At 40.0% G+C, this 13,312-nt stretch overlaps 1 protein-coding gene across 1 annotated transcript in view; it reads left to right on the top strand.

Moving 5' to 3' along the window:
* Window positions 1-12,343, top strand: part of OSBPL2 (oxysterol binding protein like 2) — a 42,042-nt gene extending 29,699 nt beyond the window's left edge. Inside the window, exons 8-15 of the mRNA XM_082292561.1 lie at window positions 341-523; window positions 3,053-3,160; window positions 4,059-4,148; window positions 4,782-4,902; window positions 6,742-6,870; window positions 7,614-7,737; window positions 8,391-8,481; window positions 9,664-12,343. Coding sequence (XP_082148687.1) covers window positions 341-523; window positions 3,053-3,160; window positions 4,059-4,148; window positions 4,782-4,902; window positions 6,742-6,870; window positions 7,614-7,737; window positions 8,391-8,481; window positions 9,664-9,766 — 949 coding nt within the window. The 3' untranslated portion in view covers window positions 9,767-12,343. The remainder of the gene's footprint in view (window positions 1-340; window positions 524-3,052; window positions 3,161-4,058; window positions 4,149-4,781; window positions 4,903-6,741; window positions 6,871-7,613; window positions 7,738-8,390; window positions 8,482-9,663) is intronic.
* The last annotated feature ends 969 nt before the right edge of the window (window positions 12,344-13,312 follow it).

Raw genomic sequence — 13,312 nt, 5'->3', positions numbered from 1 at the left:
CTCAAATAAATGGGTGATATGTCTGCAGTGGAGTAAAGAATTTTCAGTCAGACCTTTTCATGCTGCCCACGGGGTCTCTGTATTTTCATGAGTTATTTCAGTGAAACTTCTTCAGATGCCTTTCTGGGTAGAAACCTGGTTTGAGGTATAAAAAGAAAGTGTTCAGATTAGAAATCCTTTTATTTCATTAATTGTAAATGTGTCATGGAACTAGAAAAGGAAAAATTTCACCTTCAGTTTAATCTAAAAATACTTCACATTTTTTTAAAGTATCAACTCTTTTCTCTTGCAATATTAAAAATATACTTACTGTTTAATACTCTTCTTTTGTTGTTGCCAGGGAGGATTTAGGATTTAGGTTTATATCTGAACAAGTCAGCCACCACCCACCTATTAGTGCATTTTATTCTGAAGGCCTCAATAAGGACTTCATATTTCATGGATCAATCTATCCCAAACTAAAATTCTGGGGAAAGAGTATAGAAGCAGAGCCTCGGGGAACAATTACTTTGGAGCTTCTGAAGTGAGTATGAGAAGTAAATAACTTTTTTTACTTATTGGTGATAACCCTGTTGGCTTTTCAGGGATGATTACCTAAAAACCCCTTGCTGAAGAGGTTGTAAGAATTGATTTACAAGTTAATTTTCACTGCTTAATTTCAGAGCTGTTTTTTAAATTTGTGTTATGCTTCTATAGCTGTAGCAGTTTGACCCAGTTTTTCCAGCTTGAAAATTAGCATTTCTTACAAATTGATTGCTACTGAAAGCTAGTTCTGTGAAGACATGTAAAATTTAAATATAGAGATAAAATTCTCTTACTGGGCTGTTCACGCTCATCTCAGTTTTCAATATTGCTGTTGGTTTTGGTGGTTTGTGTGAGTGTTTGTGTGGAAAGAGCTGCATCTCACAATAACTGTTCTGTGGTAAGGCAACAGGAGAAACTTGTCAGGATTGCCACTTGCAGAGAAGGATCAGCTTCCTACTGAAATCAAGAATGTCTCTCCAGATTGCTCCCAGTCTTGTCTCTCATAAATTATGTGACGTGCCATGAGTTGTTTTGTGCCCTGATGGTACAAAGACTCTGGAACTTCCCCAAGTGGGACACGAGGATGCACTAGAACAATTGCAAATAAAGTATTCTGCAATTGGTGCTTTTATAAAAGCCTTTCTGAGGCCTAACTCTGAGGTGGTTTTGAAATGTTGACTTAAGAAAGTTCTAGGCATTTGGTTTTAATGAAAAATCAACTTGCCTGCCATAGCAAGCATTGACTTTTCCTGTACTTTCTTTTGGAAGTAGTTTAATTTTTTAGCTGTTGGCATCTAATATTCCAAAGTTCATAAAAGTATGAACTGGTCTTGAAGATAAATGGTGATGGAAGTAAAGGAAATTTCTTCTGAATGTAGAAGGAACTGTGAATGTTAGTGCAGAATGCAGGTGTTACCAAAATAATGTTTGTTCTTTCAGAGCCTTTATGTAGGATACTGTTAAAATTCTTGCTGAGCCTAATCAAGGCTGAGATTTAAACTGGAATAGAAACAATTAAAGCATTTATTTTAAATAATTGCTTCAAGTTAGCAGCAGAAGTTAAAATGAAATTTTGAGCCTCTCAGTGTTGTGATTCTGACCATTCTGTTGCTTTGAGTAGTCTGAGAACAGCTCAAGGCCTGAGTGAACAAGGAGCTGTTTGGGAAGCAAAGCTGGGAGTCAGTATTAAATTGTGTCTTTATGCTAACCATGACTATTTTTCAGAGCGTTAGAAGACACTTTTCCCTCACTTCTCCAACACAATAAGTGCTTCAGTTCATCAGCACTGACCATAAGTGCCTTGTGTTGTGTTTTGGTTTATGCTATAAAGCTTCTGCTGTCAAAATAGTTCAGGAATAAAACTGTGTTTAAAGGCCGGGGGGAAGAATTTGAGGGATTCTGGTTTTTTTTTCCCCCCAGTTGAAGAGTTGTCATTGTTCTAAAGACTCCTTGAAGAAAAGGAGCTGTGGGAAATAGTGAGACTTCAATGATCTGTTATTTCTCTGTACTGGAAAATGACAGATGGGTTGGAAACGTTAGCTAGGAGTGTTCTCTCCATGTTCACTGGATGTAGAAGTACAAGGCACTTTTTACAGAGGACACTGCTTTTTCTGTGTTTTGTATTAAAATAGAGTTTACAAGCTTTCCTAAAATGGATTGATTGCCAACCAGGTAACTTCAGTATTTCTCCTACCAGCGTGGAAAGATGAGTGTGAATAGGTGGCTTTGACTCTGCTATTGACAATAGAATCCTGTTGTTTAACTTTTTGATCATTTATATGATAATGTCTTTTAGGGATTTAGACTGTATTAACTCACCTTTAAAGCTTTTCACAAAACAATAAACCAAAAATGAAATCAAATGGAAAATCAATTCTAGGATTTTTCCTTTTTCTCAGTAAATCTCTGGGGAAAGGATGGAATTGAATAGTAAACTGAATTTTAAAATGTCATGGTTGTGGAGCTTGCAGTAGTGCTGTTGTGTCCCACTAGTGTTAAATAACAAAGCAAAAACCACTCACACCCCAAAATTACCTTTAGTGGCACTGGAACAGGCCTCAAATACTGATGAGGAAACTTGTGACGTGTTTGTGGAAACCACTTACGCAATTTACTGCTGCAGCAATTGAATAGAAGATACTACTGGGCATTAGTTTGTTAGTCTGGTTCTCCTGCAGATATTATGTTTTATCACTTACAACTTTACAAGTGCAAATTTAAAAGATGAGTTCCTGAACTGCCCTTTATGTAGGGCCGAAATTTGTAATCCAAGGCACAGCAGCTGTAAAACTTACGTGAGAAGGGAGAAAAATAAGGGTAATATCACTGTATGAACTTGCACCAGTGTTTGGATACAACACATTGTTGGCTTGTAAAGAACAGTCTGTTTCTCTTCTGTTATGAAGCTGAGTGCTGGTTGTTCAGAGGAGTGTTACATATTTTGCCCTGCCATGAACAGAATTGAAAACAGGCTTGCATTCCATCTCAAGCTCAAGAAAATGATTTCCTTCTCTTATTTCCTTGACAGGCACAATGAAGCTTACACATGGACAAATCCAACCTGTTGTGTACATAATGTAATTATTGGTAAACTGTGGTTAGAGCAGTACGGAGTGGTAGAAATTGTAAATCACAGGTAATGCTGATCATGAACCCAGGGGCTGTAGGGATTGTTGTGGTCATTTGTGTTACAGAGCAGATTTGATTTTTGTGAGACACACAGGAAGCTTTGTTTTGTAGCTCCAAAGTCTTGTGGGGATTTTTTTGTGTTTTCGTGGGGTTTTTTTTTACTTCTCCTGACAAATGCAAATTATCCCTAGGCCTGGGCTTACTATCATAACGTTATTAATGAAAAGGCACAAAGCCAGATGGCCTATGGAGTGCAAAGGTTTTACATCTGTGAGTTACCCATCCAAGTTCAGCCCCATTAACAGAGAACAGAAATTAAATTTAACTCCAGAACCATTAAATGAAATAATTGTCAGAGGCAGATTGGACCTCTACGGTGTTGATTGTGATTTGTCACTTTTTTAGTTTAGATAATGGAGAATGTCTTAAATTAAGGGCACAGTACAGAAAAATGACTGTAGAGTTGGGAAATGTGAATTTAGAGAGCATCAACTGCTCTGCCAACTGCCTGTATAAAAGCTTTTTACTTACATAAAATAAATTACCTTCTAAATGATGAGGGAGGGAATTTTGTGAGAACTATTACTCCTGCATGTGTTGCTCTCTCAATAAATGAGAGCTTCAATCCAATGAGCTGCTGTTTAATACTTCTCATAGCATGAAATCTGCAATCCTGTCTCCTGTACTTGCACAAAATTTGTTAGTTCTGTGGAATTTTGAAATTTGTGTGCTATTTTTAATGCCCGGGTCAGACAATAAACCATAGTTAAATAAAAATAATTATGTATATAACTAACCACCAGCTAACTGTAACTATATTAAAAAAGCTAAGTAAGTTTGAAAAGTAAATTTTTTAATGTATTTGTGGGCTTGCTTCTCTAAGCATGTACTTATTTCCTCCACAGTACTGGAGATAAATGTGTCCTTAATTTTAAACCGTGTGGACTGTTTGGGAAAGAGCTTCACAGAGTAGAGGGATATATCCAGGACAAGCAGTAAGTGATAAAAGCCTCTTGATCTCTCTGTTTTTAAACACTGGGGCATTTCTTTTGCTTGCATAGTGACCACAGCTGATGTGACTGTAAAGTTGCTACCAATGTAATTTTTAACCCATTTTTGTTCTCTGTATCAGTATTAAACCCCCTGACTCCAAGATGATAATTTTCAAGCATTATTAGAAAAACTCTCCCGTCCAGCTTTTGGAAATAAAGGGAAAATGCAGAGTAGTTGCAACTGATTTACTATTGTACAGTCATAATTCCAGTCTTCAGTTTTAAATAATGAGAATGTGGTTGTTAGAAGTTTTTAATTAACCCAAACCTGTTTTGTGACTCTGAGTCTCTGTATTATAATTGGCTTTGATGTACCCACATTCATTTAACAGTGGCAAAAGCATGTGACTGTCAGGAGGATCTGTTCTGGAGGGCTGGAATGAGCTGAAACCTTTTCTTTGCCTTATCAAACATCTGTGTTTTCTAAGAGTCACCCATTCTGTGAAATCTGCAAATAGAAACATAAAATGTGGTGAAGTAGGAAGCTGGGTATTTAATATAGATCAGAATCTGCAGGGCTAGGCTTAGAAGGCTCAGTAAGAAGGAAGAGCTCAGTGTCCTTTGCTTTCTCTGCAGCAGGAAGAAGCTGTGTGTGATCTATGGCAAGTGGACAGAATGTTTGTGGTGCACTGATCCCACCACATATGAGACCTACAAAAAGAGTGAGAAGAGAGGTGGTGAGCAGAAGAAGAAGTCGGTAAGGTGAAGGATTCTTTAGGGAGAAAAGATACTGAAATGTCAGAAATGAAATCAAAACCTCTTATTTAGGTGAATGAAGGGTTAAAACTTGTCATTTGGTAGGGGTTGGATGGGGCAGTGAGAAGGCACTTGGCACTTTGAGCTTTGCAGTCTGTAGTGTGAGCTGCTGGCATGGAAGGGAGCTCAGAGGAATGGTGTCTGCTGGAGATTAGTCAGTCATCAAATATCAACCCCCAAGCTGATGTTGTCCAGTCTTTGAATGAGGAAGGTGGCCCTACTGCCAACTCCAGCTGTAAAAGTACTAGGATTTGGGCAGGAAAAAGAATAATCATTTTGTTTAAGTCAGATACCCTTTTTGGTGATGCAGCTTTTCAGAATTCATGATGTAGAAAATCTTTACAACAAAGAGGTCTGGAAACATGCTTCACATTAAAGCAGTGTCAGGTAAGTTGCTGTCAAATCCTCAGTGTCATATAGAAAATGGGAAGTACTGTATGGTGCAGCAGAGGACTTTGGGTTTCCTGGTATCAACAGTTACTCATTGAAAATGAAAAGTTAAACAGAAGCTAATCTCTAGATGTTAAGAGGCTCGAACTTTAAGAGTATTCACATCAGAAGAATCTAGAGCAACAACAGGCCTTGCTTTTGCCTCTGTATTCCATCATGGTACAAGCTTATATTTTGACTTTTTTAAAAAATAATAAGATTCTGTTCATCTTAAGAAAATAATTTATTTCTTTCTTTCCTTCCTTCCTTCCTGTTGAGACTATATTTAGATGGGGAACTGTCTAACAGTAAACTAGATGTTGACATGGAAAGTAGCCTGGAAGTGTCTTTTAAAATAATGAACACGCAAACTAAATTCTTGAAATTAGACTCTTAACCATATGGAGCTGTTTTCTAGTGTATGAAACAGGCCCTGTTTAACCTAGTAGGGTATTTTTGATTCAAACAAATGACCCATGTCAGAGAGGGCAGAAAGAAAATAGAAAGGGGGTGGGAGTGAGGAAAACTGTTACTGTCACTCCAGGATGTTATTGCCTCAAACTTCCCTTCTGGTTTTTGTGGTTTTCAATGGGTTCTCATGGTGAAATCCTCTGAAGTTCCACAATGCAGCTGTCTGTGTCCTGCAGCAGTCAGATTCTCTCAGATTCTGAGAGCAGCCTCCCGCACATTGGATTTTTATATGTGCAGCACAGCAGTGCAGCTGGTAACAAAGGAACTTTGAAGGAAAGACACTGTATTCATAAACTTAGGGACACAGTCTTCACAGTGAGAAAACTGGCAGTGATAATTGTGGTTGGAGTCTGGATCATAGGAAATCAGACTGAAACAAGGGCCTGTCTTTTTTTAACCACACATCCAAATGTTTTGCAAATGATGAAGCAATACCCAAAAACAGGTGTGCCCTATTTATGACTTAAGAACTAACTTGGAAACTGGTTTAAATTTCAGTCTTGGCTCATTTGCACCTGAAGAAATAATGGTCATGTGAGGTGAAATTAAGCTATGGCATAGGATAGAAGGGGCAGCTGGAGAAAACACTTCTGAAAGACATGAATTTACTGTTATTACTGTTGCTGGGGGTTTTTTTTTTGAACAGATATTGAAGTTTCATTTAAGTGTTAGGAGACTATCTGGGGGTATCAGGAGCAAGACATAAAAATGGGAGGGACTGTATACAGAGTGAGGAAAAGCAAACAGGAGGGGTGACGCAGAAGTACAGGAGTGTTCAGTGTCTCAAATGTGAACAGATTCTTCAACAGTCACTGCAGAATTCTAGATGAAACCATCCAATGTTCCTTTGTTCCTCTGCCAAATGTTATCTCTGTTTCAGAGTGAAGAAGATATTAAATCTGAAAATGATGAGGCTGATGATATGCCAGAGGTTCAAGACACGGTGCAGTTCATACCAGGCAGTAAATTGCTTTGGAGAATAAATTGTAGGCCACCAAACTCATCACAGGTAACTGTTCCAATCAGCCTGTGCCTTGCTCTTGCTGGTGACTTATCCAGGGGGGCATGAGTAATGGTCCAGGGAACCTTGTTGCAGTGTCACTCCTTGGCATAGGGCCAGGCTCTGGCAGTTCTTGCTGCAGCACTGAAATTACACTCCAAGAAGCTCTGCTTCAGTCCCGTGCTGAAAGCAGCCCTGCTGTGCCTGAGCTGGCACAAGGAATGCATGCTCTGAGTGCAGCTGGGAATCTGGGCACTTAGGTTAACCTGCCTGGGAGATCTTTGCACTGAGAGTGGCTAAAATATGGATACACATTCCCTTCTGCTGGCCCTGCTATTCCAAGATAGGCTGCCACAGGCTGCAGTAACTGGGCAGCTGGATATTAATTTCCATAGTTTCAACGAGATTTCTTGGTCTTTTAGGTGTGGGTGGTTTTGTTTTGTTTTGCTTTTTCCTAAAAATCGTGATGTTAAATATCAATACGGTAGAAAATCTGTCTTAATCCTCCCAAGTAAAGACTGCTTAAAAAATGAAAGCTGTGATTCTATCCCCATCTGCCCTTTCTTGTTCCTTCCCTCCAACAAAAAATCCAGCTGGTGTTGTATGAACCTAACCTCGCCTTTGGGGCAGCCAGTGGGAGAAGCTTTGACTCAGCAGTTTCTCTTGGAAGTGGTGTTGTATCCATTCACTGTAGGGAACCTAGCACTGCTTTGCTGGAATAACTTGTGTGTTCTCTTTAATTTGCTTTTCAGATGTACAATTTCACCAGTTTTGCTGTGAGTCTCAATGAGCTGGAAAAGGGCATGGAAGCGATATTGGCTCCCACGGACTGCCGGCTACGTCCGGATATCAGGAACATGGAGAACGGGAACATGGGTGTGTGTTTGCTGCAGGAAGTACTGGCACATGAGTAAGGTTTGGGAGGGATGGCTGAAGGGAGGTCGATGCAGGAAACACTGCCCTCAGTTTCTCGTTCCCAGAGCAGCCTTAACTCTTTTTCATCCTGTGCAATGAACATACTTTTGAATAGTGTATGATGTCTGTGTTCTCCCAGCACAGCCTGGGAGAGCAGATGCATCCCAGGTGGATCCCAGGGCTGCTATCCTGTGCTATGGTGTGTTTGCATGTTTGTTAGCTTGGGAGGAGCTGCAGATGTGCTCCACTTGCTCTGGAGTTTGTCTGGACAGACATGTGATGAGCAGACATGCTCTGCTGCTCTGCTGTTTGTCAGAGGAAACATATGGCCAAATACTGAAAAAAATCACTCTCATGTCTAATCTGAGTTTGTTCCTGTTGTCTCAGTACAGTGTTTCTGAGAGATAAAACACTAGCATTTCAGTTTCAGCTCTGTGTTTGTAGCAGCAACTTTTCTGAAATGAGTTTGAGGATTTTGTTGCCTGAGACTGTGTACAGCAAATGATTTCTCCTGCTTAAATGAGCTCTATTTTATTTCTCTCGTCTTTCCTGTGTTTTCTGCATTTTTGTTTTTGTTTTGCTAAGTAACCAATTTCTCTTGAAACATTGGTTAGATGTGGCAAGCAAAGAGAAGGAGAGACTAGAAGAGAAACAAAGAGCTGCTCGCAAGGAGCGTGCAAAAGACGAGGTGGAGTGGCACACACGGTAAGGGACAAGGAAGGGGGGATTTGTTGAAGCTTGGAATAGCTGGATACTCTGCTTGAATTGTTTTTATTCAGGACAGCACGTGTCTGATTGCTTCCATGACAGCGCAATTTGTAGTGTCACTGAAAGCATTGCTGGGTCAACAATTAAATATGTAGCTGGAAGCCAAAATTGCTGATAAGTCTGTCCTGGACAAATTACCTAATAATAAATGCTGAAACCTGTCATAATTAAATACTGTGGTAATGCTGGATTTTTTTTTTTTTTAAACCTACAGAGGTAATGTTTTTGTTAGAATTAATAAAATGTTAAGTGTCATCTCTCCTTTAACCAATTCCTGTCCAGCTTTTGGAAGTTGAGCAAGACATTGTGGCCCTCTAGGGCCTTTTATTTTCACACTTTTTGTATTTTTTGGCTTGGATACTTCAGAAATTGCTTTTTTGATTGCATATTCAAGTGATTTCTGAGTCACAGAGTGCATCAGGGAGAGATGTGTGATTTGGCTGCTGCTCCCACAGGGTGCTTTTCACAGCTGCTAGTGCTGGGCAGTCAAGTGTGTGCTCATGGCCAGTCGCTGCAGTTGCCTCCTTCAAAGGCAAGAACTTTGGGATGCTCCATGATTTTATGAAATTCAGAAGAGAAAGCATTCTTTTCCCAAAGCCTGGAGGAGCAGCTACAGATTAGTTCCAGTTAATGCCTTGAAAAATCTCTTCCAGAGAATATAAAATTGGTTTTGGTCAACGTGGTTAAAAAGTGAGCAGCTGTTGATGTTCTTGGCAGGGCATAGCTCCATAGAACAGAAACTGTTTCTTCTTGGGGCAAATTTCCAAAAATGATTGTGTAACTGATTTAGCATCCTTTTAAAGTAAAAATTAATATATATAGAGTATCGATGTTATTTTTACTTTGAATAGGACAGCAATTTTAAAATCCATTCCATACTCCTTGACTTTATGCTAAAAAAAAAAGGCGCTCTACAAGGTGGTGATAATTGTGTAGGAAGTTCAATGTTTTTCATGTTCATAATATTTCCTGAGAATTTTTTTGATAAGAAATACCAGTGTATTTTTAGAACGTTTTGTGAAGGAAGCAATGTTGGGATTTTTTTCCCTTTTAATAACTGTTCACTCTGTTTGCTTTTTTCTTTTATTGTTTCTCTTCTTTTTCTTTTTTGTGTTACAGATGGTTTCATCAAGGCACTAACCCATACACTGGGACTCCAGATTGGCTGTACTCAGGTGGCTATTTTGATAGAAATTTCTCAGACTGTCCAGACATATATTGAGATTCCAGAACTAATTGCTCATCTCATCCGGACATCTAGTTACTAGATTTCATTCCAAGCCAGTTACTCTGGTTTTGTTGATAGCAAAAACCAGCTTTTCTAAGTCAATTTTAACAGAAATTCTGTCAGTCAACAATCATTGATTTAATTATCACTAATGTTGGATTGCCAAATATTTAAATACTGTTGCGCTCATTCCATAAAGCTGCACCTGGAATCATCAAGTTTTCACTAATTTTCAGAGGGACCTTTGGTTCTCCTTTTCCTCCCCTAGTTTCTCTGGCAGGAGGATACGCTGTATCCGTAGAGCACATAACAGCCTTGAAAACTACGTAAGTTAAATAAAATAGAGATAATATCCTTGTTACTTAGTACAATAGTGAAGAAGCTGAAGTTTTTGGCACTCGGAGCAGGGATGAAAAGCCAACATGGTACCAACAGGATCAAACCCAGTCCTGTCGCACTCCCCGTACTGTATGTAGCACTCCCTGGAGATGGGAGCTCTCGGCCCCCTTCCCAACAATTCCATAACTGAGAGACCTGGGACACAAAACCCAGCCCAAGCCTCTCATACTGTAGTTGTCTGTTACAGAGTCTTCACAACTTTGGGACACTGTGAGCATTAAACTGTATACCTGTGATAAATCCCATAGAGCATACCTTAGGAGAAGGGAAGGGTGCACCCGAAATGTGCTTTTCCTGAGGTCAAATGCTGTTCTTACCATAGGAGGAGCTTCGGAAGCAATAGCAGGAATGTTGAGGTGGTTAAAATGTACAATATATTGCTTGCTACCACTTGGAGGCTTAACTCTTCTGCACTACCTTTGGCAGCTTTGGCACTGTGAATGCTTCTAGACTAAACTTTCCTTTGGAAGCACTTCCGTGTGTGTATCCACACAGGTTCATGTTTTGGGGAAGTTTTGGTTTGCATGTTTCTCATTATTAGGTCATGTCTGTTTTGTATGTTGTGAAAAAGCAGAATCAATTTAAAGCTTTGGCAGAGTTATACCTATTACAAGTTTCCTGTGAGCACGTGATGTCAAAAAATGGGATGGTTTTTTTTTTTTGTTCCATATCAAACCATCAAAGCCGTATAATACTGGAAATAATCAATTACTGAACTGATGCATTCATTTTCTTTCAAGTGGTACACTTCAGGGGGCAGGGTGGGGAGAGAGGCTTGAAAAATTAGGTCCAGTAATCAAAACTGATCCTAATGTTGCTGCTTCTTTTATGAAAGTTTTTAATTGAGTAACCAGGCGAAAATGGAGAGCGGCTGTGCTGCTGTGAAGTTTACAGTAATTTAGAAATTGTTGCTGTTAAGTGCTAGCAACATGAGGAGTTCAAGAAAGAACTGGTCTGTTTAATGTCCAAAACATCTGGGATTTCATCCAGAAAGTAGATTTTTGAAGTGTTTCTCTCTTAGCCACAGGATTAAACAGCAAAGGCAAATTAACATATTCATAGAGGAATTCTTCTATCAAGTCATGTGTACAACAATTAGATTAAATTTGGGGGAAATTTAGTTGTCTTCATTGGAAAAATAAGAGAAGCTGTAAAACTTCAAAGCAGTAAGGAAGGACATTATCTGAATCTTGTTCATGGCAACTTGATTCTGTTGCCAAAATTTGTACCTTGTGTTGATGGAAGTCCTCAGAACTTGAGCTGGACGTAGTGGCACAGTTGGGGTTGTGTTTGTTCCTAGTAAGGGCACAGACACTTCTGTAAAGACAGTGCTGCTCCACATGGAACAGCATAAAAATAGTTTTGGTAAAAACCTGAGCTTTAATGACAGTGTCAGGCAGTGTAACCCCCCTTTCCAAACTCGCTGCACGTGCCATAGGGAATTTTTTGTTAGGTGAGGATTGAAAGGAATCACATATTAGACCAGCGGGAGTTTAAAACTTGCTTACACTACATAGGATGTTTAATGCTGGAGTGGTGTTTTTAAAGCAATGCATATAAATAGAAATTGCCTGAATGGAAAAAAAACTGTACAGATGTTCTAAGAGGAGGTGTACAGGTTAGCATCCCTTTTGTCTAAGCCAGGATTTAAATTCAAAGACCTAAAGCCTTGTCATTATGTGAAAGCATGAAACAATTGTACCAATGTGTTTAATCCAAACTTCAGTATAGAATCTTCATGGGATATAAAAAGAAACTGGGAACATTTCCAATGTAAAAACACTTCATTAGTTACATCTTCACCCTCTTCTCCCCTTCCTTTAGTCTAAAGCTTTCAGTAAAATTTCAGATTAGTTCCAAATCCATTCTTCTAATTTATTGTTCTTCATTAGCAACACTTCCAGAACCCTTTCCCTGCACTGCCCACATGGCTCTGCTTGGCCAGCCCTGGCATTCCTAATGCTCTCAAAGTCCAAAAGTTTTATTTTCGATGCAGATCTCGCCTCAGTAGTTTACGTGTCAAAACATTAATAACTTTGCACCTTTTGAAAGAATGTCACTTTTATAACTTGATTAAACACTGTATATAAGATAACTGTGTTAGTATATGTTAATACAGCTACATAGAGAAAACAGCTAGAAAGAAATTATAATAAATACTTAATAAATACCTTTTGGGCCTCTGGATGGTGGCCGAGATTTTTGTGAGACTCCTACAGAGCAGCTGGCGGGGGGGAGGAGGACTCTGGCTTTGCTCTGCCAGTTCTGGGGCTGTACCTTAATTTTATCGTGATGTTCACTGCGCAAAGATGGTTTAAATTGGAGCTTTGGACACCTCCAGCCCTGGGTGGAGGTGTCCACCCCTGGGGGACTCTGTTCCTCAGCACCTTTGCCCTGCAGTCCGTGGGGTGGTTGGGGTGCAGGACAGCGAGGGCTGTGCGCTGCTGGCGGTGCTGGGCTGGAAACCTGCAGTGGCTGGGAATTGGCATCGGGAACAGCCTTGGGAATGCTCCCAGCACTGAGACCTCAGGTTGGTGTGACGGTGGAGAGGCCCTGTGCGAGCTGGAGCTGGGGAGAGAGTGGACTTCTGGTAAAAAATGTTATAAACGTGAAAGCTGACTTTGTACAGCATTTGTGTCTTGGATGTGACATCCTGTTGTAAATGGGGAGCAGCTTTTCACACATCCAGCATTTATAGAGTTCTTGTCACCCGATTGATCACCGGATTAATGACAGGAATAATTTATCCTAGATCACCCAGAAAGAAGAGAACTAATGAGAAGTATTTATTCTTGTTTAATAATTAAAAACAATTTCCCAGTAAAATTTTCACCGAAAACTGCTTTAAAAAACAAACCCAAGACTCTTTCCCATAGCTGCTGCTCCTGTTGGGAATACACCGCCGGCCCCTTGGAAACACCTGGGATTTGGGTCAGGAAAGCAATACTGAAATACTGTGAGGCAATCCAGGCTTTGGGCATGGGTCCGGCCCGCCTCCGTGGAAGGACTGAATTTTGTAACCATTCCCTGCCTGTGTCGGGAATAAAGGTGTTGTTGGAGGCGCGCTGGCCCTGGGCTGTACGTGGCTGAGGATGGAGCAGGGGCTGAGGGATGGGATGGGGGTGGGGAGGTCATGAGGGG

The sequence above is a fragment of the Coloeus monedula genome (assembly GCF_965178545.1).
Source record: "Coloeus monedula genome assembly, chromosome: 17".
Lineage (NCBI taxonomy): Eukaryota > Metazoa > Chordata > Aves > Passeriformes > Corvidae > Coloeus > Coloeus monedula.
This window is presented reverse-complemented; position numbering and strand designations above follow the sequence as displayed.